The sequence below is a fragment of the Dryobates pubescens genome, chromosome 36 (genome assembly GCF_014839835.1).
Source record: "Dryobates pubescens isolate bDryPub1 chromosome 36, bDryPub1.pri, whole genome shotgun sequence".
Classification (NCBI taxonomy): Eukaryota; Metazoa; Chordata; class Aves; order Piciformes; family Picidae; genus Dryobates; species Dryobates pubescens.
The window spans coordinates 3471067-3496401 of NC_071647.1; the positions used below are offsets into that span (position 1 = coordinate 3471067).

The 25335-nt window shown below is 55.6% G+C and overlaps 2 protein-coding genes across 18 annotated transcripts in view; one reads left to right on the forward strand and one right to left on the reverse strand.

The window, feature by feature from the left end:
• Nucleotides 1-521, forward strand: part of MAPT (microtubule associated protein tau) — a 68006-nt gene extending 67485 nt beyond the window's left edge. For all 17 annotated transcript variants that reach the window (XM_054176904.1, XM_054176911.1, XM_054176908.1 and 14 more), the window contains one exon: nt 247-521. In XM_054176904.1, the coding sequence (XP_054032879.1) occupies nt 247-462 (216 nt within the window). In that variant the 3' untranslated portion in view covers nt 463-521. The remainder of the gene's footprint in view (nt 1-246) is intronic.
• Nucleotides 522-9064: 8543 nt separating this feature from the next.
• KANSL1 (KAT8 regulatory NSL complex subunit 1) overlaps nt 9065-25335 on the reverse strand; it is a 117211-nt gene continuing 100940 nt past the window's right edge. The window contains exons 7-15 of the mRNA XM_054176614.1: nt 24306-24471; nt 17780-17965; nt 16799-16960; nt 16328-16479; nt 14803-14921; nt 13600-13657; nt 12554-12666; nt 10366-10615; nt 9065-9513 (exon numbers count right to left, since the gene is read on the reverse strand). Coding sequence (XP_054032589.1) covers nt 9205-9513; nt 10366-10615; nt 12554-12666; nt 13600-13657; nt 14803-14921; nt 16328-16479; nt 16799-16960; nt 17780-17965; nt 24306-24471 — 1515 coding nt within the window. The 3' untranslated portion in view covers nt 9065-9204. The remainder of the gene's footprint in view (nt 9514-10365; nt 10616-12553; nt 12667-13599; nt 13658-14802; nt 14922-16327; nt 16480-16798; nt 16961-17779; nt 17966-24305; nt 24472-25335) is intronic.

A 25335-nucleotide genomic window follows, 5' to 3' on the forward strand; every position in this document is an offset into this window, starting at 1 on the left:
GAGGGTCACAGAGCCCTGGAGCAGGCTGCCCAGAGGGGTTGTGGAGTCTCCTTCCCTGGAGACTTTCCAGACCTTTCTGGCTGCATTCCTGTGCTGGATTCTATGGTCCTGCTCTGTCAGGGGCTTGGCCTCGCTGATCTCCGGAGGTCTTTTCCGACCCCTAACATCCTGTGCTCCTGTGAGTCTGCCATCCCCTCGGGCCGCCGCCGCAGCCTCGCCGCTCAGCAGCCTCTCCTCTCCCTGCAGATTGAGACTCACAAGCTGACCTTCCGCGAGAACGCCAAAGCCAAGACCGACCACGGCGCCGAGATCGTCTACAAGTCCCCGACCATCTCCGGAGACGCCTCCCCACGCCGCCTTAGCAACGTCTCCTCCACCGGCAGCATCAACATGGTGGACTCCCCCCAGCTGGCCACGCTAGCCGACGAAGTGTCTGCTTCGCTGGCCAAGCAGGGCTTGTGATCGGGGCACGGCGGGGCCGAGAGGAGAGAGAAGATGAGGGAAACGAAAACAAAAACAAACCACAACAAAACGAGAAAAAGAAAAAAAAAAAGGAAGGGAAAAAAATAATAATAATCTGGCCTTCTTCCTCTGTTCCTTTTACAGCTGCTTCCCCCCCACCCCCTCTAACTGGTTAATGAGTTAACCTGCTTTTACTGTTCATTCAGCTCTAGCTCCAGGACTTCAAAAATCAGTGACACGATGAGGTACAAAACCTCCTCTCCCCCTGCTCCTCGGAGCGCACAGCCCCTGCCCCTCCTTCCCCTCGTCCCCCTCCCTGCCTCCCCTCCCCAAGGTCCCTGGGATCCCCTCGCTGTCCCCACCCCGGCAGCACCACCCCGGGGAAGCGGGGAGGGGGTAGAGGGAGGGGACAGCCGCTGACCCGAGCACCCCCACAGCACACGGTGTGGGGGGATCCTCAGGGGAGGGGCCGGGACCCTTCCCGCTGTTCCCGGGCTGGGGTCCGCGAGGGGGGCCCCCCTCCCTTTCTGCACTAAATTTGCCTGCTGATTTGGAAGAAACCTTTTTGGGTTTGGGTTTTTCTTTTCTAACCTCCGAAAGCCGAGATGTGTCTGAAGGTAACTGCCGGGTGCCCCCTAACCCGCTCCCAGCTCCGGCAGCTGGGGTACCGGTGATGCCAGGCTGTCCCATGGCGGCAGGGGTTCCCACCCCTCCCCCTTCCCCTCCCCCCACCCCGGGCAGCCCCTTCCCCTCTCTCCGTGGCTGTGCTGGAACCGCTGAGTGGATGAGTAGAGGCTTCCCCCCCCTCACCCCACCACCCCCTTCCCCAATCCCTTTGGCAGCCCCTCGTGTTGTAGAGTAGCTTTGTCTGTATATGCTTGGACCGTGCCAGGGTGATGATTGTTTTCATAAACGAGCATGTGTTGAAAAAAGAAAACAAAAAAAAAAGGAGAAAAAAAAAAAAAAGAGAGAAACTGATAAATGCTGTAAGTAGTTTTGAGCTGCCCCGCGCCGGCTCGGGGCCAGGAGGGGGCCAAGGGGAGCCTGGCCAAAGCTGCGGGCTGCGCCCAGCCCTGGCACCGCATGCCTGCCGGGCACACGGGTGGGTGCAGAGCTGCTGCCCGAGGAGGGCCCGGGGGCTGCGCCGGGGCTGTGCCGCTGCCCGAGGATGGTGTGCGAGGGGCGCTCGCAGCTCCGGGGCTGGGCTGGGCCCTGGGTTTGGGTGCAGTTTGTAACAGTTTTGGGTTGTTCTTTCCCCCCCCCCCCCCGTTGTTGTTGTTGTTGTTTTTCCCTGCAAGGTCAGCTCAGAGATCGCGGAAGCGGCAGCTCCATGGCTCTGCTGGTCTGGTGCCGTTGGCAGCGGTAGGAGACAAGCGGGAGGACGCGAGGGCAGCTCTAGCTGGGGGCTCTCCCAGCTCGGGGGCCAGCATCTGCTCCTTGACCCTGAGTCCCCTTCCCCCGCCCACCCCGGACACTCTCCTGGGTGGGGGGTTTGCTGCATGTCCCCCCCCTCACGGTGTCTCCTGCGCACAGCACCGACCCTCCCCAGCTCACACGGGGGGAAAGGAGCCGATTTCTCTCGTTCTTTTGCTGCTTTTGTTCCTCTGGCAACCGAGGGAGCGTGAGGGGGTGGCCCAGGGCTGTGCTGCACCCCATGGCTGTCCCTGTGTGCCCCTTCCTTCTACAACCAAAGAGGCTGAGATGCGCCCAGTGCAGCTCAGCGAGCGTCCTCCCCCTCAGCCACCTCCTGAGAGGCACCAGCTGAGCTGCGGGGTAGGGCTGGGGTGGTGAGGGCAGGGGCTGCAACCCAGGGAGAGCAGAGCTTCCCCAGCAAGAGGCCCAGTGCCTGGGCTGACTGGGACAGCACAGGAAGGGTCTCACTGAGGCACCAGTGTGGTTGTCTTTGGGATGGTGGCCGGGGGTGTGGGGGGTGTGGGCACCGAGGCTGTTTTAGCAGCTGTTACCTAGGACCAAGTAGCTGTTCCTCTCCGGACAGGACCTACCCCATCCTTAGCAGGCAAGGAGGAACCTGCTGTGGCCTTTGCACAGCCCACATGGGCCCCTCAGGGGGTTTCTTCCTGGTGCTGGGCAGCTCACTAGAGGAAGGCTTGGTCATGGTGTTGGGGGGAGGGGAGGGAGGGTGGGTTTGGGGAGGGTCCAACCCTTGTCTCTGCAGCCCCAGGAGCTGCTTTGTTGCTGGGGAGAGGCTGGGCCGGCAGCACCACGGGCAGGCCGGGTGAAGGCCAGGTCCAGCTTGTCGCTCGCTCCGTTTCAGTTGACTCAATGATTGTAAGACTCCGTTCTCAGTCCCTGACTCTGTATGGCTGCGGGAGCCGCCGCGGTGTCTGTGCCCTCTGTAAACCCAGCCCGGGGAGAACCAACCCCCCGCTCCCCCCTCGCCCTCTTGTCACCCTTTCTGGCTGCAGGACGGTGCCCAGCTGCACTCGCCCGTCCTGGCCTGCCCTGTGCCACCCCCAGTCCCTCTGTGCCCCTCCTGCCGGTCACCAGCACCCCAGGCCGGGGTGTCCGTAGCGTGTGGTGAGCTGCAGCGAGCAGCCCCTTCCCACTGCGAGCGTCCTCAGCCGAGCACGACGCCTCCCCAGCCTGTCTGTCGTCCCCTCCTGGGGTCCCAGGACAGCCCTTTCCATCCGCTGCTCTCCCGCTGTCCCTGTCCAGCAGCCTGAGCCACATCCCCTCCCCCAGCGCCCCCCCACCCCGACCCCACGTTCAGACCCAGGCCTGAGGGTTACCAGGAGCAGCTGGACGGACCCGACCCACGGCTTTTCCTTTTACTCCACACACATCTTGGTCTGAAAAGGGTTCAAACCGGCACCGATTCAACTAAACCCCTGTGTTTCTGCACTCAAAAAGAACCGTGGTTGTGACGTGAACTGCCAGCGGCAGCCTGCCGGCCGCGCTGGCAGCCCCTGGGAGGGGAGGGAAGGTTTGATCTCAGTGTATCATTCTAGCTTAGCTTCTGTCTGTGGGTGTCCATGGTGTATCGTGCGTTTTAACAACTGGTTTACACTGTTGCCGTACAAGTGAATTTGGAAATAAAGTCCTTGCTACGAGCCCTCACAGCTCCTCCTTCCTGGGGCGGGAGGGGGCACCAGGGGAGTCTTGCAGCTTGGATTTGGGTCACATTCCGACTTCTTCCTCTCCTTTTCCTGCCGCTGCCGAGCCCCCAGCAGCCGAGCCAGCAGCCCGCGTTTGCTCTTCCCTCTCGAGTACCAACCACCCCCACAGCCCTGGCTATGGCTTCCCCACCTCTCTCTTCCCTGTGGCAAACTGGGTGCAGGAAGGCAGCAGCACAGGCAGGGAAGGGCAGAGGCTCTGCAGGGAGGAAGCCCAGGTTTTATTTTTGGCCCATGGTGTGACCATGGACACTTCCTCAGCTGTGGAGGGAGGCTGCACAGCTCTGCCCCTAGCCGAACTGGCGAGTGCTGGGGCTGGGCAGAAGCGGTTCCAGGTCACAGCAATCCCTCACTCCCCACTTCCATTCCATTACTCTGGCAGCTCCTCACAGCCCAGTACCCCCCTCAGCTGGCAGCTCTCATAACCAGCACCCCCTCACTCACCAGCACTGGGGTGGCCATGAAGCCACACCATGAGCCCTTTGCTCCACACTGACCCCCGGCCCTGGCTGCTCTGCAGCTCAGGAGTTCCCAGAGGGGCAGGATCAGGTTTTCCCTCCCCTGTTAATTACCTGCAACAAGCCTGATGCTGCCCAAGTTGCTGCCTCCTACTTCTTTGATCATCTGGCTGATGGTCACCAAGCAGTTTCCTGCTTCCCATCCACTCAGGTAACAGGAACCAAGTGCAATTCTCTTCTCCTGGAAATTCTGGAGCATTCTGGGAGGCCACCTCCCACCCCTCACCTCTTGCAAACGTTCAATTTCCACAGCAAACCCAGCTGTGAGGACTAGCCTGGTGTGGGTTGGCATGGGTGTGTCAGACCAACCCCTCACCCACCATGAGGGCATCCAGCTGAGCTACAGCAAGGCTGAGCTCACCCCTCCCAGGCTCTCCTGCTGCATCATCTCCCAGCACAAAGCCCAAATCCCAGGATCCTGCAGGATGATTCCTCTCTTGTGCTGTGAGGACAGGCTGGGGGAGCTGGGGTTGTTCAGCCTGGAGAAGACTCTGGGGGGACCTTAGAGCTGCCTTCCACTACCTGAAGGGATCCTACAGGAAGGCTGGAGAGGGACTTCTCCTGAGGGTGACTAGAGACAAAACAAGAGGGAATGGAGCTGAGGGATCTTGGACTGGATCTTAGGAAGAAGTTCTTCAGTACAAGGGTGGTGAGACTCTGGAATAGGCTGCCCAGGGAGGTTGTGGATGCCTCCTCCTTGTGGGTGTTTAAGGCCAGGTTAGATAAGGTCTTGAGCAGCCACATTTAATTGTGAGGCACCCCTGTCCATGGCAGGGAGGTTGGAGTAGATCTGAGATCCCTCCCAACCGAAACCATTCTATGATTCACTAACAGGAGCCACTGGGAAACAAGGCAAAAAGGAGGCTCCTGGAACACAGGGTGCAGCTGATCCCATCCAGGCTGAGCACACCCAAAGGATCACAGGATGTTAGGGGTTGGAAGGGACCTCCTGAGGTCACTGAGTCCAACCCCCCTGCCAGAGCAGGACCATAGAATCCAGCACAGGTCACATAAACACATCCAAATGGTCTTGAAAGTCTCCAGACAAGGAGACTCCACAACATCTCTGGGGAGCCTGTTCCACTGCTCTGTGACCCTCACAGTAAAGAAGTTCCAACAAGAGGTGGAAGCTCCTGTGCTGTAGTTTACATCCATTGCCCCATGTCCTATCACAGGGTGCAAATGAGCAGAGCCTGTCCCTTCCCTCTTGACCCCCAGCCCTCAGAGACTTGCAAACATTAAATCCCCTCTCAGTCTTCTCTCCAGACTAACCAAAGAATCAATAAGGTTGGAAAAGACCTGAGAGTTCATCAAGCCCAACCTATCACCCAACACCTCCTGACCATGGCTCCAAGTGCCACATCCAAGCCCCTCTTGAACACCTCCAGGGATGGGGATTCCACTACCTCCCTGGGCAGCACATTCCAATGACTAATGACTCTCAGTGAAGAACTTTCTCCTCACCTCCAGCCTAAACTTCCCCTGGCACAGCTTGAGACTGTGTCCTCTTGTTCTGGTGCTGCTTGCCTGGGAGAAGAGACCAACCCCCTCCTGGCTACAACCTCCCTTCAGGCAGCTGTAGAGAGCAAGAAGGTCTCCTTTGAGCCTCCTCTTCTCCAAGCTAAGCAATCCCAGCTCCCTCAGCCTCTCCTCACAGGGCTGTGCTCGAGGCCTCTAACCAGCCTCGTTGGACACATCCCCAGGGCTCTCAGCCTCTCCTCACCAGGCAGTGCTGCAGTCCCTTCAGCATCCTTGCAGCTGTCCACTGGACACTCTCCAGCAGATCCCTGCCCCTCTTGAACTGGATGCAATATTCCAGGAGAGGTGGAGGGGAGGAGGAGGAGGAGGAGAGGTGGAGGGGAGGAGGAGGAGGAGGAGAGGTGGAGGGGAGGAGGAGGAGGAGGAGAGGTGGAGGGGAGGAGGAGGAGGAGGAGAGGTGGAGGGGAGGAGGAGGAGGAGGAGAGGTGGAGGGGAGGAGGAGGAGGAGGAGAGGTGGAGGGGAGGAGGAGGAGAGGTGGAGGGGAGGAGGAGGAGGAGGAGGTGGAGGGGAGGAGGGAGGAGGAGAGGTGGAGGGGAGGAGGAGGAGGAGAGGTGGAGGGGAGGAGGAGGAGGAGGAGAGGTGGAGGGGAGAAGGAGGAGGAGGAGAGGTGGAGGGGAGAAGGAGGAGGAGGAGAGGTGGAGGGGAGGAGGAGGAGGAGAGGTGGAGGGGAGAAGGAGGAGGAGAGGTGAAGGGCAGAGAGAACCCTCCCTGTCTCTGCTGGACACAAAACCCCTTTCCCCCACCCCCCATCACGACCGCAGAGGCGACCTCCCCGAAAGTTTTTTTCCAGTTGCTTTTTTTTTGTTGTTGTTGTTTGCCTTTTTTTTTTTTTTTAATTCCCCCCTTTTTTTTTTTTTTCCAAGTTTTTTATTCTTTTTTTTTTTTTTATAAGCACATCCTCTGTGCTTTTTTTGCCAACAGAATCAAGACATTAACAAAGATCAGCTTCTCGGAAGAAAAGCAATTTCTATATAACAAGGACATTACACAGCTCAAAGCAGGAAAAGAAAATATTTACAAAATACAAGGTGGTGGTTGTTTTGTTTGTTGTTTTTTGTGTTTTTTTTTTGTTGGGGTGGGGTTTTTTTTTGTTTGATTTTTTTTGTCACTCTTTGTGGAAGGGGGGGGCGGGGGAGGTGTTGGTTTTGTCGGGTTGATTTCGGTGTGTGTTTGAAGGGGGAGTGGGGGGCGGTGAGCGTCTCTCTGTGTGTGTGTGTGGTGGGGGGTGGGGGGGGGTTGGGGGGGCTTTGTTTTTCCTGTTGATGCTCAAGAAAATAAAATAAAAAAAGGGTTGTTCAGAATTTTCAACCTTATAAATAGGAGAGGAAAAGGAAAAGAAAAACCAAACACAAACCAACAAAAAAAAAACCAAACCGAAAGAAAAGACCAAATTAAAAAGAGAGAAGCGCTGAATGCAGAGGGGTGTGGGTAGCCTGGGGGAGGGGAAAGGGGGGAGGGATTGAGGGGGGTGGGGAAGGGGTGGTTTGGGTGAGAAGGAAAAGGATGAGGAAGCCTTGTTGGAAAATGAGGAATGAGACTGGAAAATAACAAACACCCCATCCCCCCCCCCCCAAAAAAAAAAAGAGGGGAAAAAAAATGACCACAAAAATGAAACCAACCACGAGAGAATGTTGAAAATTGAGGGGGGGGGGGAGGGGGGAGGGGAGTGGAACCAAAACCCCAACCATGGAGCAGTTTAGCAACTATTTCATTACAAAATGGGAAAAGCAACCAAAAAAAAAAAAAACCAACAAAGAAAGGAAAGAAAAAAAAGAAAAGAAGAGAAAAATGTCCTTTTGGGGTGGGGGTGGGGGAGTTTTTTTCCTCCTTTTTTGGGGGGCTTTTTATATATCTTTTTTTTTTTTTTCCTTTTCTTTTTTTGGGGGGAGGGGGCAGTGGGGGTGAGGGTGATGTGGTTATACATAAGACAGGCACAATGCTAGCAAACAGGACAGGGACCGACAGCCACACCGTTGGGACTGGAAAGCCTTACGGATGGGAACGGTGCGTTGGGGGGTGTGTGTGTGTGTGGGATCTGGGAGTCACTGTGGGTGTGGGAAGGAGGGGGGGGAAAAAGGGAAGGAACAACAGCAAACTGGGCTTGAAAAGAAAAATACCTGTCAGGGGCTGGCATGGTAGGACCAACGAGTGGGCAGTGAAATGGAATCGACAGCTGTTCGGGGACCGTGTGCGGAGCGGAGCGAAGCAGTGGTGACAGACCCCCATACCTCCCAGCACCTCAGTGCCTCCTTCTCTCTGATTCCCCCTTTTCTGAGGCTAAACCCACCCCCCCAGGGACCACCTGAGTGCCTCAGCTGTGCAACCCACCTGCCTGTCCTGCTCCTCTGCCACCTGCCATGCCTGGCAGCTCCTCGGTGCTGCCCTCACCCCAACTCCCCAACCCTGCCGGGGGCACAGGGGTGAGGGCAGAGCTTGGGCATTTCCCAGCTGAAAGCTGCTGCTGGCCTTGGCCAACAGCCCTGTCCCCAAAGGGCATCCCTGAGGTGCGTGGTGACTTCTGCTCCTGCTCAGAGCATCCACAGCACCGAGCTGGGCACTGCCCCCTCCTTGCCTTTGACCCAGGACAGATGGGGGAGGTGCAGAGGAGGCAGCTCCTGCTCCTCCTGTGCTGAGCTGTGCACCAGGCAGCTGCAAGGGTCCCTCCCTCATCCCCCCTCCCCATACCAGGGCAGCCCAACTCGGGCATGGCAAAGGGCTGCTCCCAGACAAGGGACAAAGAAGCAGGAGGTGGTGGCAGCCCCCAGGAGCCGGGAAGGTGGTGGGAGAGAGCATCGCAGAGCCAACCCTTGAGACACCTGGAACTAAACTTAGGGGAGGGAAAAGCCAGAGGGTGAAGGTGCAGGGTGGACACTGCACAGTGGGGACAGACAGACAGCTCGTGAAGGCTGCAGTCCCGAGACATCACTTGTCACCACTAATTTCACTCCACTAAAACCTTTCAGGGAGGGGGTGGGAGGTGGGTTAAGAGAAGAAGAGACCCTTCTGCTCGAGAGAAACTATCCCTGACGTCTGCTAGTCAGCTAAATCCTGTGCTCTAGTTTTATACACCTAAGAGGAGAGGGGAGGAAAAGAGGGGGTGGAGGGTGGGAGGGGAGGGGGTGTCTGGTGGGCTTGCTCCCCTCCCAAGGCTTTGCTCCGCTGGGAGGAAATCTGGGGGGGGGGCTCTCAGTCACATGACAAGGAAACATGGAGAAGAGAGAAAAAAAAAAATGAGAGGAAGGAAGAGGAAAAAAAAAAAAATGAAAGAAAGAAAGAAAGAAAACAAAAAGAAAAAGAGAAAAAAAAAACCAAAAGAAGAAGAAATAATAAAAAAACAAAAAACCCAAAATAAACAGAGGAAAAAAAACCAAAAACAAAACCAAAACCAAACTGAAAAAAAAAAAAACCAAAACCAGTTTCTAAACTCCTTAAATTCACTAAAAACTGTGAAAATTCCCGGCAGGATGTTTGAATATCAAACGCAGATTTTGGAAGCTTTAATGCCAAGAGTTAGTTCTGTGTGTTGGTTTTTATGTCTTCCCGCATGTCTCTATCTGTGCGCTGGCCGCTGAACTGCTGCGGAGGAAGAGGAGGAGGAGGAGGAGGAGGAGGAGGAAGAGGAAGAGGAAGAGGAGGAAGGGGAGGAGGAGGAGGAAGGGGATGTCACCAGAGGGGTTCGGCTCTTGAGGCTGGCCAGGTTGGGCAAAGCAGAAGTGCCATCGGGCTCCCGGGAGGATTTGCTGCCCGACGTGCGCCGGGTGCAGCGCGACAACCGCTCCTGGGCGTCGGATTGGTCCTCGCACTCTGTCCTGGGATCGTAGGAGAGCGGAAAGGTGCGGCGCTCCCAGGGCTGCACGGCCTGAGGGAGAGACAGGGTGTGCTCAGAGCGGCTCTTCTGACCCCCCTGCCACCCTTGGAGCAGCAATTCTGCCACCCTGCCACCCTTGGAGCAGCAATTCTGCCACCCTTGGAGCAGCAATTCTGCCCCCCTTGGAGCAGCAATTCTGCCACCCTTGGAGCAGCAATTCTGCCACCCTTGGAGCAGCAATTCTGCCACCCTTGGAGCAGCAATTCTGCCCCCCTGCCACCCTTGGAGCAGCAATTCTGCCACCCTGCCATCCTTGGAGCAGCAATTCTGCCACCCTTGGAGCAGCAATTCTGCCCCCCCTGCCACCCTTGGAGCAGCTTTTCTGCCCCTCCTGCCACCCTTGGAGCAGCTCTTCTGCCCCCCCTGGAGCAGCTCTTTGACTGCCCTGCCACCCTTGGAGCAGCTCTTGGGCTCCCCTCCACCTCCACATGCCAACTCAGCTGCTCACAGCTGTGCTCAGAGCTGGCAGCTCCACAGTGCTGTGCTGGGCATGGAATCGTTAGCAGCACAGGGAAGCTCTGGCATGTGTGGGGAGGAGGCAGCAGCCTCCAAACTGAACCATCTGCTGGAGAATCACCCAATGCCCAATGGCCCCAGGCTCTGCATCCTGCCCAGATGACCATTTGGATGGCATCTCCCACCGTGGCATCCCCCACAGACAGGCTTCCAAGCTGTCTCCCAGCAGCGAGGGGGTCAAACCAGTTCTGTTTGAGCACCACAGTCACCTTCACCCTCATCAGCAGCACTCGCTGCAGGGACAGGAAGCACCTGGACCTTCCCTCCCACCTCCAAGAGCAAAGGTGGGGGCAAGGGGCAGGAGGGGAGGCAGCAGGCAGCACTCACCTGCTCATCGAAGCCGGCCTCGGGCGTGGAGCAGCGAGTGGTGTCCTCGCCGGACAGGAGCCGCAGGGAGTCCCGGGAGAGGGGGGTGAGGGGGGCAGAGAGCAGTTCGGGGCTGATGGGGCTGCGCGGGGAGTGGGTGTGGGACAGCTCCGGGTGGGAGTGGCAGCTGCCCACGTCAGGGGATGCCGGCTGGGGGGTCGAGGGGTTCCCCAGCTGGGGGGTCGTCCGTCCGTCTGTCGATCTGTAAGACCTGAGATAGGAACACAGCCGAGAGCCTGCCTTCAGTCCCACCCAGACAGGGGCCCAGGCTGCCCGCTGCCACCCAGTGCCACCCTGCCACCCCCTTCCGCTGCCCCTCCTCGGCAGCAGCCACGCGACGGGGAACGCCCTGGGGATCGGGGCACGCAGACTGCTTGGATCATCCAGTCCAGCCTTCAACCCAACACTACCATGGACACCAAACCATGTCCCCAAGTGCCATAGCCACACACCTCCAGGGATGGTGACCTCACCACCATCCTGAGCAGCCAGTTCCAATCCCTGACCACTCTTGACCCCTGTCCAACCTAAACCTCCCCTAGAACAATTTCAGGCCAGAGGTTAAACTCATCCAGGCCCAGCTCTGTCCTGCTGCAGCTTTGCATCACTGATGCTGCTCTCCTAAGGCTCTCCATGTCTCACACATCTCCTGTGCTGTGAGTGCTGGAGGAACACCACGCTGAGAAGCCGCCCTATGAGCTCAGACACTCCAGAATCACTCTCCCAGTGTTTCCAGCATCCACACACCATGTGACACCAGGCACTCCAGGAGCCAACTGTAGTGAATCACAGATGCTGAAAATGCAGCAAGTTCAGCAGCTGAGTGTAGGAGCAGCACTGCAAACCCCTTCAGCTTCAGAATTAAGGAAGTTTGAGCACCTCCAGAACATGCCAGGTAAGAGACCCACAGGCTACAAGGAGAGAAACCCAACCTGAGTCCTCCACTTATGGGTGCAGCTCTTCAAGATGAATTGCAACAGCAAGCCCCAACCAAGGCCTGGTAAATGATCAGATTCCAGGAATCTACCTTGGCCAAAATGTTCATCAGCACTGAGACAAGACCAGCCCCAACCAGACTGATGCAACAGCAACACTGCAGTGAGCTCGATGGAGTCCACGTGCTGGGTCAAGAAGCAATTTGAACGCTGCCACAGGCAAAAGCCAAACCAAGCTGTCACATCCTCTAGGCAGGAAGACTACAAGATGCTCAGCAGATCTGCTGGAGCAGGTCACAAAGAGCTCTACATGAGTTCACCTCAATGTTTACTGCTGCTACCTGGCCCAGGTACTCCCCAGAGAGGGAACAAGGTCCTGGTGGAATCACACAAACAAGAAGTTACCTCAGCCTCCTCCACGCTAGACAACCCCAGGTCCCCCAACTGCTCTTTGCCAGTCCTGTTCTCCAGAGCCTTCACCACCTTTGCTGCCCTTCCTTGGACCTGCTCCAGCCTCCCCTCAATGCTCCCAAACTGAACTCAGGATTTGAGGTGCAGCCTCTCCAGTGCTGAGGACAGGACCTCTCTAGTCCTGCTGGCCACACCACTGCTCATCCAAGCCAGGAGGCTGTTTGCCTTCTTGGCCACCTGGGCATGTGATGGCTCAACACTCACTGCAGAAAGGGCATCAAGTGCCAAGTGATCAGAGGAACATCAGGACTTGTGTGGAAACAGAGCAGAGAAATGACACTGCTGAAGCAACTAAGCAGAGACAGCCAAGAGAGACCAAGATGTGATGTTGAGGAAGTCCTCTGGTGCTTGCTCCCGCAGAAAGGTGCCCACCTTGGCTCTTCTCTTCCAGTCTGGACTGGTCCATCAGCCTCCACTCTTCTAGAGTGGCCAAAGTGTTTGAGAGCACAGAATCCCAACAGACAGTGCAAGACTTGGCTGCCTGGCACTTATCTTGTGTGCAACTGGTGTATAACTTCAGCCTCACCTCAGCAGACCACCTCCTGCCCGAGAAGGGTTCCTCAAGCTGCTCTGGTGGTAACCCAGACCTTTCCTGTACAAGCTTTAACCACTTCCATGGATCAGCCAACCCAGCAACTCCTCCACGACCTGCTCCCAAGAGCAGGGAGCGTCACGTTGGCCAAGGGAAACCCTCTGCATCCTCTGTGCCCTGCTGGGGAGCTGTGCTGGTGGCAGTGCCGTACCTGCTGCCCCGCCGCTGCGGGGGCACGCTGGTGCTCCACAGCCACCGTGCCCGCTCCATCTCCTCACACTTGCCGTGCCGGGCGGCGAAGGCAGAATCAGACAAGTCCTCGATCTGAAAGGGAGGGGACAAGGCTTGGTCAGAGCTGCCTCACAGTAAACACCAAGGTGCAGAGCTGCCAGAGGGAACCAGAGAATAGCTCAGGTGGGAAGGACCTCTGAGATCATCTGCTCCAACCTCCCCACCGTGAGCAGGGACACCTCTCAACCAGACTCAGGGGCTCAAAGCCTCACCCAGCCTGGCCTGGAACACCCCCAGGGAGGAGGCATCCACAGTCTCCCTGGGCAGCCTATTGCAGTCTCGCCACCTTCATACTGAGGAACTTCTTCCTGAGCTCCAGTCTAACCCTGCTCTCCCTCAGCTTCAAACCATTCTCCCTTGTCCTGTCTCTAGACACCCTCATAAAAAGTCCCTCTGCAGCCTCCTGTAGGTTTCCTTCAGGTATCAGAAGGCAGCTCTCAGGCCTGCCCAGAGTCTTCTCCTGTCCACTCTGAACAAGCCCAGCTCCCTCAGTGTCTGTACCTGGAGGGAGGCAGACGCTGCCAATGAGCACCATGTCAGAGCCAGTCTGCCTTGCTGGGGCAGAGCCTGAGAACCCAAGCCAAGGGCTGTCCCTCACCCCACACAGGGACTCAGGGAAATGCCATCGCTATCAGTATAGCTCAAATGGTAACTGTGTGGTGGGAGTGCTCCTCACTCCTTGATCAGACCATTCCATAACAAGAGTGCTGCCCAGAGATCTCCTGACAGCAGCCAGGCCTCAGACTCAGCTGTACCCAGCCAGTTAACTTCTGCCCTACCACACCTCTCCTGAGAAGGAACCAGCCCCAGGCTGGTGTCTGCAAGCCCAAGCATGTCCTTCTCTTGCACAAAAGGAAGAGGCTCCACACCTCTCTGCTGAGGTCCTTGTGCCCAGCTCCTTCTGGTGTCCTCCATGGACACTATCAACCCCACCCCATGTTAAGTGGGAAATAAACACCACCTTACCTCCTCGTTGTCTTCATCAGGGCTGGCTTTCAGAGCGCTGATGTCCACTTCCCGCCAGCTGCAACACACAACATCAGTCAGCAACAGCAGCACAGGCCCTGCCTCACACTGCCACTGCCTTTGGGGCAATGAAAAAGCCAACTCTGCCACCAAGAGCAATGGACCTGGGCTCAGTTTTAAGCCAAGTGGCCACTTTTGTCTACCCAAAAGCCCTCCTGTGGTATTAGAGGAAGGTTTCTCCCCTCCCACCATAAGCCTGCTCCATTTTGAGCAGACCTTTCTGTGGTGGGCTCACAGCCAGAGTGCAGCACTGGGGGACTGGCAGGAGATGTCCTTTCCACATTGAGAGGGTCAGGAATGGAGGTTTAAGTGTCCTCCCACTGTGGCCCTTCCGTCTCCCTGCCCAGCTCCTGCCTGTCAAGGGCAGAGGAAGCAGAGCAGATGCTGCAGCATTTCCTCCTCTTCCTCTGGCTCAACAACAGGTTCCCTCCCTGCCCCATTTCAAACAGAGCCTGAGAAGAGCATGTAGGACCAGAAGGAAGAAAGCCAAGGTGGGAAAGAGACCTGGAGAACTGGGAGGGAGAAGAAGGACTAGGAACTGGGCAGTCCAGATGAAGAGGCTGCACCAGTGCTGCAGCAAGTTGGCACACTCCCAGCAAGCACTTGGGTGAGAAATCCAGGAGCTGATCTCATCCATGGTGTTAATCCAAGACCATCCAAAGCAGGACTGGTAGGTCACCTCCTTGCATTCAACTGGGCAGAGGCAACTCCTGATGCCTACCACTGCCCTGGCACAGGAGGGCTCCTCCTGGCTGCTGGGACCCAAGGCAGTGTCACATTAACCCAGCCGAGGCATGAGCAGAGCTGAAAAACCACCAGGACCTTTGGCTCCACACACTCAGCAGCTCTGCAGCAGGACAGAGGACAACCAGGATGCCTCTAGACTGCAGAGAGCCCAGAGCATGGCAGCTGGCTGCTACACATGAAGGACGCTCAGGCAACACATTCCCCAGCTCCTCAGTCCCCATCAATGAAAGGATCACTGAGCTGTCCAAAGCTACATCCCAGGAAAACAGAAGCCCTTTTCCTCACCAGGTTAGCACCCACAGGAACAAAGCTAGGGCTGAACTTCTGACACAGGGCAGTTGCACAGCAAAGTCTGGGATGTGAGAATCCCATGGGAGCCAGGGATCAGGCAGGTACCTGGGGGTGAGGATCTCTTTGTACTGCAGCTTCTCCACACGAGTCGTTGCAGCGACGGACATGGGGATGACAATGTTGTTAATGTCAAATGAGCTTTCTCCTCTCCTCCTCCTTGGCTGCTGGAACATGAAGGCAAGAACCACGTGAGAAAGGGTTGTAGGCTTTGTCATCTTAGGCTGTTGATGGCCTCACACAAACAGCCTTGGAGCCATATGACCTATTTATGATCTATGGAGACTCCAGAGCCAACAGCAGTTTGCACCACAATGGACTTCACCTGCTGCTTGCTTCCCAACCAGAGCTCCTTAGCTTGGAAGGTGCAAACAAGGGTAAGGGCTGTGGTGGCCCTGCAGGCACTGAAACGAGGTGAACAAGGGCTGCTGAGCTCCAGCCACCGTCTGTCACCACAGTCAGGTGGATATGGAGACTGAAAAACTGACCCAGCAAGAAGAAAACTCTCCCACAATCCACTACCAATGTGAGGGAGATAAGGAGACCACCAGGAAGAGTGAAGAACCATCCTGTTTGTAAAGAGCCTCCCTGCCCATGTCCCTGCCACAGGTGACAGGAGGAATGTGAAGCAGTCACACAGGAGTTCACCAGGAGCCTAACAGCTTCCACCTGCACTGCACTCTCGACTGGAATAGATCTCCCAAGTCAGAACTAAGCTCCACACCCAGCTATCCAAACCTGGCTGAACTCTGGGTGCTCTCCTACCACCTGTCTACTCAAAAACCTCCCCTAAACCTGTGACTGCAGCACTCATGGTACAGTGACACAAGTCCTCAAAGATCAGCTTCATACACAACCTTTTTCCTGCCAGGTTCACCTACCATTTCCCATGTCTGCCCTCTCCTTTGGACCCTACAGCTTTCAGTGTAAAACCAGGTGGCAACCCAACTGTTAGGGACCTGACACAGCCAGGGGCCTGAGACTCCTGGTGAAGCTGTATGAAGACAGAATGGGTGGGCAACTATTGCCAAGGCAACAGGGAGTCACAGAATGGTGGGGCTGGAAGGGACCTCTGGAGATAATCAAGCCCAACTCCTCCCCTCTGCTAAAGCAGGGGTACACCCAGCATTACAATGGCCAGGTGGGATGGGTTTGGAATCTCCCCAGAGGAGACTTCACAACTTCTCTGGGCAGCCTGCTCTAGGGCTCCAGAAAGAAGTTTCTCCTCCTGTTTATACAGAACTTCCTGGGTTCCAGTTTTGCCTGTTACCCCTTGTCCTGTCCCTGGACACCACTGAGAAGAATCTGACCCCACCCTCTTGCCCCCTGCCCTTTAGCTCTTGCTGAGCATTGATCAGAACCCCTTCTGGGGCTGCTCTTCTCCAGGCTCAGCAGCCCCCAGGGCTCTCAGCCTTTCCTCCTCACAGAGATGCTCCAGGCCCCTCAGCACTCTTGAAGCCCCCACTGGACTCTCTCCAGTAGGTTCCCTGTCACTTGAACTAGGAAGCTCAGAGCTGGTCTCCGTGATGGAACAGAGCTCAGAAGGCTCTCCAGAAATGCACTGGATACTTACAGCTGTGTTGGAGGTGCCCTGTGAACTCGTGCTGGCAGGAGCAGAGCCTTCTGAGGAGGTGGACAGCTGCCGCGCTATGGGGCTGTGAGGTGCGGGGGTCGCAGCTGCTGACAAGTAGCTTGGGCCACCGACATCCGTGTGATGCTTCAACACTGCACAAGGGAGGGTGGGAGAAAATGGAAGATGACATTAGCAAGGACCAAAAAAAGGCAAACTGAAGAGAGGTGGTGTTGGACAGAACAGGACCATGTGCACCAGAAACGGCCTGTGCTGCAGAGCGCTTTGCGCGAGAGAAGCATCTCCTGCCGGCGGCCAGCAGCCTCTCTGAGAGGCCCTGGGGGAAGAAGCAGTTAGAGCAGACGCCCAGAAGCAGTGCAGCGCCCCCCATCTCCGAGGCTGAAGGTGGGGAGAGAGGCTGGATGTGCAGCAAAGCCCAAGCTCCCCCCGAGAGAGCTGGCCCTGGGCGCCTACCTTCGCTCCTCTCAGCCGAGCAGTCTCGCAATCGCCTTCTGTCAGGGGCAGCAGGCGGCACGAGCGAGCGCTCTGCAGCTCTCTCGGCCTTGGCCACGGCCGAAAAATCGTCTAAGGGTGGCCTGTGTGCCTTGTCTGCTGGGGCTTTTGGATGGGAGCGCTCTGAGGAGGGGAACAGAGAAAGAGCTATGAAAGGCCAGTTTTCACCTCTCTGTCTGGTGCCACAGCAGCCTTGGGCAGAGCCGACCGGCTCCGTAAATCCAGACTGGTCAAGCTCAGCACCATCGGGGTGCTGGAGGGATGTGCTCAGAGCTGTCCTAATGCCCAGCATGAGCACAGCCTCACACTGCTCAAGAAGAGGTCCCTACAAACCAGACAGGTCAAGTTCAGCACCATTGGGGTGCTGGAGGGATGTGCTCAGAGCTGTCCTAATGCTCAGCCCAGCATGAGCACAGCCTCACACTGCTCAAGAAGAGGTCCCTACAAACCAGACAGGTCAAGCTCAGCACCATCAGGGTGCTGGAGGGATGTGCTCAGGGCTGTCGTAATGCCCAGCATGAGCACAGCCTCACACTGCTCAAGAAGAGGTCCCTACAAACCAGACAGGTCAAGTTCAGCACCATTGGGGTGCTGGAGGGATGTGCTCAGAGCTGTCCTAATGCTCAGCCCAGCATGAGCACAGCCTCACACTGCTCAAGAAGAGGTCCCTACAAACCAGACAGGTCAAGCTCAGCACCATCAGGGTGCTGGAGGGATGTGCTCAGGGCTGTCCTAATGCCCAGCATGAGCACAGCCTCACACTGCTCAAGAAGAGGTCCCTACAAACTGAGACCAACCTGAACTTCACAACCTGCACACATTTCACCTTCAGCCTCATCCCTGAGAGCTGAATCCGGAGGGTATCCTCCTCCTCCTCCTCTCTCCTCCCAGACCGCAGGGCTGTTGTGCTGCTGCAGGTGGTGGGTGCAGGAGGACACTTACTGGCTGCAGTGAAGAAGGAGTTCACCAGCTTGTGGCGGTCCTTGCGAGCAGGGTCAGGCAGGCTGCTGGCAGGCATGGGGGCTCTGTGCTTCAGCGAGAGCTTCTTGGGAGCTTTGATTTTCTCGTAGGGTTTGTTCTGCCACTGGGATTTCAGCATGCTCTGGAAGTGCAGGCTCGTCGGCACATCTGCAGAGGGACACACAACAGGCATGCCAGTCAGCTCCAGCCTGCCCCAGAAAGCTCTGGAACCACAGTTCATTCATGCAGTTATGGAATGGTTTGGCTCAGAAGGGACCTGCAAGATCATCTAGGTTCCAATCCCTGCCCCTCTCCCAGTCCCCCACTAAGAAGATCCCTCAGCAAACACAGAGGTGTTAACTGTAAAACCCAGGCTTGCCTACAGCTCCCTCATGCTCTAGGAGGACCTGCAGTGACAGGATCCAACACTTCTAATCTGAAACTCTCTGGGAGAAGCCCATTGCTACAGGATCCACAGCCCCAGGTGTATCCCAGCAGGAGAATGAAGCCTCTGTCACCAAACCACGCATCTTTACCGCTGCAGTTATCTCCTGCACGGCCGTGCTTCATGCTGCTATCTCAGATCTGACTGCCCAGAATCAGAAATACCTCAGCACATCAAATCTACACAAGTGTGGGGCTGAAAGAGAGGAATTCAGCTGAAATCCTCAGTTTCAGGCCAACCAAGTCGTGCATGATGTTAATCTGCTGATGTGAGACATCAATCCCCTAAGGAAAGTTGTGTGAGTGAGCTCCCAGGCAGGTCCAGGCCACACAGCTACCTGTGAGCTGCAAACCCAGGGGCACTGTGAGGCTGAGGGCCCTGGGCATACCACAGCTGATGGCAGTGCAGAGTAACCTGCCCCTGCCCCTGCCACCTCACAGCTCGCTCCCTGCTGTGAAGTTCAGCAGACACTCCTCACATTCCTCAAGCTTGGTTTTTCCTCAGTCCCCATCCAGGTCCACACTCCCAACCTCATCCAGAAGACAGAACTGTAAGGAGATTATTGTATGCATTTCTCTTGCAGATAGGCTACAGTGGACTAAAAACTACTAACTGGAGTAGCAAATGACTCCATCCTCAGGAGTCCCACCAATAAGCCTTCCTGCACAAACACAGGCTTCAAACTTCACATACGATCACCAAATCCTGCTGCCTCAGTCTTTTCCAAGACCCATCCCTCTCCTACATCCCTAAGGGCCAACACCCTAGGTTTGGAGAAGCATTAAAAGCTTTGGGGTTAACAGGAGAACCACTGAGACATGGATTTATCTTCTCCAAGCACACAGCAGGGTCTTTGCTCTCACAGGCCACCCATCTGCTCTCCTCCCCCAGTACAGAGCAGCAGGCTGTTGCCAGTGGGGGACACAGCCCAACACAAACTCCTGCTGCCGCAACTAGGAGTTAAAAGCACCAAGATGAGCATCAGTAGAGTAAAACATCCCTCCCCCACATCTCTCAAGCTCACATGACATTTTCACAGGGACTTTGAAGCAGCCCTGAGCAGAGCTGAACCTTCCCAGGCCCTGCTGAAGGAACAAAGCTCCTCGCTCTGTGCCTGAAGAGGGGATGTGGAGGCAATTAGGAGCTGCCGTGGGATTAAGAACTGCATTGAGATCATCTCAGAGGGCATGTGGCAGAGATTCAAGCCCTGTTGGGAGTCTCAGTGGCTGGTATCTGAATCTCTCCTCAATATTTCCACACCAGTTCCAGGAACTGGAAAGCCCCAGCAGCCCCAGGCAGGCAGACAGGATGGAGAGAGCTGGCAGAGCATGGGCTGGAGCTGGCTGTGAATAATAGGGGCATGGGGGGGATGTGAAGCTCAGGAAAAAGCCAGGACAGCTCCAGTTCTGCTACCTCGATGGTTACAGTTCTGGTTTAGCCTTCTCCATGTGCTAAGGAAGGGCATTCACAGTGTGAGAGCACCACTGCATGCTTTGTCTCTTATCAGAGTTTTTTTCAGTTTACTATTAGACTCCTTTCAAACCAGCTTGATCTCACTGGTGCTGATCAACAGCTAAAGGGTTGGGGGGCAAGAGGATGGGGTCAGAATCTTCTCAGTGCCCAGTGGCTGGACATGGGGCAATGGGGACAAACTAGAACCTGAGAGGTTCCATCTGAGCAGGAGGAGAAACTACTTTGGTGTGAGGGTGCTGAGCCCTGGAGCAGGCTGCCCAGACAGGTTGTGGAGTCTCCCCTGGAGAGCTTCCAAACCCACCAGGACATTGTGATCCTGGGCAAGCTGCTGTGGGTGCCCTGTTTTAGCAGGGGGGTTGGACTGGATGATCCCAGAGAGCCCTCCCAACCCTACCACACTGGGATCGAGTTGCCAGTGAGGCTGCAACACGACTGTGGTGAAGTGCTCTGACTTTGGGAAAACAGCTTCTTCTCTCTTCATTTTCTGCTTTCTCCTGAAAATCCCTCCCATCCCAGCAGCCCACACATCTGTGGAAGGAGGAAACAGGTCAGGGGGAGGGGAAAAACACACGACAAAACTTTGTCAGCAGAAAAATCAGTCCTTGCCGGCTTGTCACCGTCCTGCTGTCACAGCACGGCCTGCACCAGTCTGTGCAGCAAGTGACACAGTCCCTCCTCCTCCTTCTTCTCAGCGGAGCAGTGCAGGCCTCCCAGGGACCAGCAGATGGCAACCAGAGCCCCGGCTCACAGCCTCCCCACAAAGGTTATTACATCATCTGAAAATTCCCGACGAGAAATTAGATGAGCCAGGAAAAAAAACCCAGCAGCAACAAACCACTCCTCGACCCTAAAGGAAAGGGACAAAGTGCAAGGGGTTAAATGCCATGGATCCTGTGTCCTGCTTGCCAGAAGAAGGAGAAATGATCCAATGATCCTCTTCTTCCTGTGGTGCCTGGCAGTTTTGCCCTTGGCAAACAGCACCGGAGAGCGGCTGCTGGCAGCAGAGGCAGGCTCAAAGTGAAAGTCAGCACATGCTCAGAGCTCCATCTAACAGCCTCCTCCAGAAGGTCTCATCTCAGCCTCTGCCCATCTTGCCAGCCAGCTGGTCTTAAGGTGACACCCCCCACCCCAAATAATCAGGAGGAGCACCAAGAGCAATTTGAAGACACCTTGATGCAGACTAGCAGCATCAGGGTGAGCAATTTCCCTTGCTGAACACACTGCCTGGCTTCACGTTTGGCTAGAAAACCACTTGGCCTCAAATTGCACCAGGGGAGGTCTGGGTTGGACATGAGGAATAGTTTCTTTGCTGCAAGAGTGGTCAGGCGTTGGAACAGGCTGCCCAGGGAGGTGGTGGAGGCACCACCATCCCTGGAGGGGTTCAAGGAACGTGGGGCCATGGCACCCGGGGAGCTGGGTTAACAGCCACGGTGGTGCTGGGCTGAAGGTTGGGCTTGATCTTAAGAGGGATTTTCCAACCCAAATAATTCTAGGGTTCTATGCTCCCCATCCCCAAAAAGCAGCCCTGGCATTATTGAATAATCAAAGTTATTGGGAGGGAGGGAGGGAGAGAGGGAGAGAAAGAGGGAGAGAAAGAGGGAGAGAAAGAGGGAGAGAAAGAGGGAGAGAAAGAGGGAGAGAAAGAGGGAGAGAAAGAGGGAGAGAAAGAGGGAGAGAAAGAGGGAGAGAAAGAGGGAGAGAAAGAGGGAGAGAAAGAGGGAGAGAAAGAGGGAGAGAAAGAGGGAGAGAAAGAGGGAGAGAAAGAGGGAGAGAAAGAGGGAGGGAGGGAGAGAGGGAGAGAAAGAGGGAGGGAGGGAGAGAGGGAGAGAAAGAGGGAGGGAGGGAGAGAGGGAGGGAGGGAGAGAGGGAGGGAGAAGGGGAAATGGCTATTTCTGTGCAGGTGTTTTAAGCTTTTCACTGTACAGTTTTTAAACCCAGAGTGTTTTTGATCTCCTGCAGCCAGGACAGATCTCTTACCATGTGAGCTGGCTGCAGCTGACCCTAGGAAAATGGGAAGTGAATATGGGATGAGATCATTTGCCTGGTGGCCGTGCTGCAAGAGCCCACAACAGGCTTCTGAGGATATTAAATTTACCACTGCAGACATGATTACAAGAGCTGTGAAATCAGGAAATTTCTGCTCCAGCAGCTCAGTGTGTTCAGCTCCTTCAGCATTCCTCAGCAGAGCTGTGTCTTTGGAGGGGTGTGTGGGGATTTAGTGTTGAAAATAGTAACTTGGTGCTATTTTTAGGCTGGTTTAAATCGAGTGCTAGTGCAAGATGCCAGATTAATTGCTCCCAGACACCCCGTGCCTCTCCCACTGGCACATGAAGCTTGTGCCAAGCTGGGGCCTGAACCCAAACACAGATGTGAGCTCAGTGTCTTCACCTGCACCCACCAGGACACATCCTCAGGAGAAACAGGGACACACAGACCCCCCCCTTCTCCCAGCATTCCCACTGGTGATTCACATCTCCAGCAGCCACACACTCCTGTCAAGCAAAAGAACCACCACGAGGGCCACGAGGATGAGCAGAGGGCTGATGCACCTCTGCTATGGAGACAGACTTGAGAGAGTTGGGGCTGCTCAGTCTGAAGAGAAGACTCTAAGGAGACCTTATTTTGGCCTTCCAGTATCTTAAGGGGGTCTACAAGAAAGCTGGTGAGGTACCTTTTAGGGTGTCAGATGGTGATAGGACTAGGGGGTTAGGAGCAAAACTAGAAGTGGGTAGATTCAGATTGGATGTTAGGAAGAAATTCTTCCCCATGAGGGTGGTGAGAGACTGGCACAGGTTGCCCAGGGTGGTGGTGGAAGCCTCATCCCTGGAGGTTATTAAGGCCAGGCTGGATGTGGCCCTGAGCAACCTGATGTAGTGTGAGGTGTAGTGTGAGGCCACGGCAGGGAGGTTGGAACTGGCTGATCTCTGAGGTCCCTTCCAACCCTGACTGTGATTCTATGAGCTGAATCTCCTGATAAGAGAACCAGCTCCTATCAGCTGTGCTCCTGTATTTTTTGATCAGAGGAAGGAGATGACAGATGGACACCCATTTCATGCATGCCAGCAGTTTTTGGTCAGAGAGCAGGCCTGTGTTGAATTTGGCAGCTTATGAAGCAAAAGAGTCTGGAAACGATTTCTTTTCCCTTGGGAAAAGTCCCTGCACATGAAATCTGTGAGCAACCCCTGTCAGGGTTGGTTTAGTTATTCCTCTTAATGATGGTTAAACCTGATACTGTTACAAGTGTCTTAATGGGAACATCCCTTCCCACTGCACCCTCTGAACCATGGAAGATCATTAACAAGTCCTTACAAGGTCACAAAACCCCCATAATTTCTTGTGACTTAAAGCAATCCACAAATTAATTTTTCCCCAGATGAATAAACTCTGCAGAAGCAAATGTTCCACAAGTGGTTTAAAGAAACAAACAGAGACATCAGCCTCAGAGCAGGTCCCAGCACAGACTCCCAGGCACTGCTTGGTCTCTCCACCCTAGGTGAGGCTCCTGGTCAGGTTCCCACAGCCACACTGACAGCACAGCAGGCTTCAGCTGTAACACTTTGCCAGACCCTTCCAGCTCCAGAAAATGCTCTGCTCCTAAAAATACTTTCACCCTGCAAGTGTTCAAAGCCAGGCTGGATAGGGACTTGAGCAACCTGGTCTATAGGACGTGTCCCATAGGCAGGGGGTTGGAACTGGATGATCTTTAAGATCCCTTCCAGCCCAAACCATTCCTTGCTTGTACCCAAGCAGACCTGCACATCCTCCAAATGCCCAGGATGGAGCAGTAGACTAGACCAGACCAGGTTGGAAAAGACCTCACAGATCATCAAGTTCAACCTATCACCCAACACCATCTGATCAACTAAACCATGGCACCAAGTGCCTCATTCAGTCTCTTCCTAAACACCTCCAGGGATGGTGACCCCGTCACCTCCCTTGGCAGCACATTCCAGTGGCCAATCTCTCTTGCTGGGAAGAATTTCTTCCTAACATCCAGCCTAAACCTCCCCTGGCACAGCTTGAGACTGTGTCCTCTTGTTCTGGTGCTGCTCACCTGGGAGATGAGGCCAAAACCTCCCTCCTGGCTACAAGCTCCCTTCAGCTAGTTGTAGAGAGCAAGAAGGTCTCCTCTGAGCCTCCTCTTCTCCGGGCTAAACACCCCCAGCTCCCCCAGCCTCCCCTACACAGGTCTGTGCTCCAGACCCCTCCCCAGCTTTCTTGCCCTTCTCTGGACACCTTCCAGCATCTCAACATCTTTCCTAAGCTGAGGAGCCCAGAACTGGACACAGGACTCAAGGTGTGGGCTAACCAGTTCTGAGCACAGGGCACAATGACTTCCCTGCTCCTGCTGGCCACACTCTTCCTGATACATGATGCCATTGGCACACTGCTGGCTCATGTTCAGCCTACTATCAACCAGTACCCCCAGGTCCCTCTCTGCCTGGCTGCTCTCAGCCACTCTGTCCCCAGCCTGCAGCACACTGCATAGGGTTGTTGTGGCCAGTGTGTAGAACCCAGCTCTGGAGCGGCTCCACCCACCCCTTGCAGCCCACCTCAGGCCCCCAGCAGCTGCGTGGGTGCTGCTCTTACCATCTGGGAATGAGAGGACAGGATGGACACAGGAGTCCAGCTGGGAGAGGCGCTCCAGCAGAGGGGCATCGTACTGGACGTCCAGCGCCGGGGAGCCGCGCGTGCCGCACAGGGCGCAGGAAGGGTTCACGTCACAGCTGCACCGCGCCAGGCTGTTGCGATGGACCTGCAGGGGGGCACAGAGAACGCTGTCAGGAGAGAGTTCTTCCCAGAAAGAGCAATTGGCCACTGGAACGTGCTGCCCAGGGAGGTGGCAGAGTCACTGTCACTGGAGGCGTTCAAAAAAGGCTTGGATGTGGCACTTGGAGCCATGGTTTGGTTGGCAGGAGGGGTTGGGTATTAGGTGATAGGTTGGACTGGAGGATCCCTGAGGTCTTTTCCAGCCTGCTTGATTCTGTGTAAATGTCTCAGAGGTCAACCTGCCTCAGGGCTCTCCTCACACTTGTGGAACAACAGCCTAAAAGCTGTTTGTGGGGTGGGGGTTTGCAGCACCTTATATAAATCCTGTTCCTTTAGTCATGGAAGGATGTTCTGCTCTTGTGAGGATACTTGTGAGGGCCTGTGGTGATAGGACAAGGGCCAATGGCTTGAGACTACAGCAGGGGAGATTTAGGTTGGAGCACCTTTGCTATGAGGACAGGCTGAGGGAGCTGGGGATGATCAGCCTGGAGAAGAGGAGGCTCCAGGGAGACCTCAGAGCTGCCTTCCAATACCTTGAGGGGGCCTACAAGAAGGAATGGGGCGAGACTGTTTACAAGGGCCTGCAGTGACAGGACAAGGGGCAATGGCTTCAAACTAGAGAAGGGCAGGTTTAGACTGGATATCAGGAAGAAGTGCTACACTATGAGAGTGGTAAAACACTGGAACAGGTTGCCCAGGGAGGTGGTTGAGGCCCCTTCCCTGCAGATATTCAAGCTGAGGCTCGAGAAGGCCCTGGTCAGCCTGGACTAGTTGGGGATGTCCCAGCTGCCTGTGGGGAGGTCAGACTGGATGACCTTTGGAGGTCCCTTCTGGCCCAGACCATTCTATG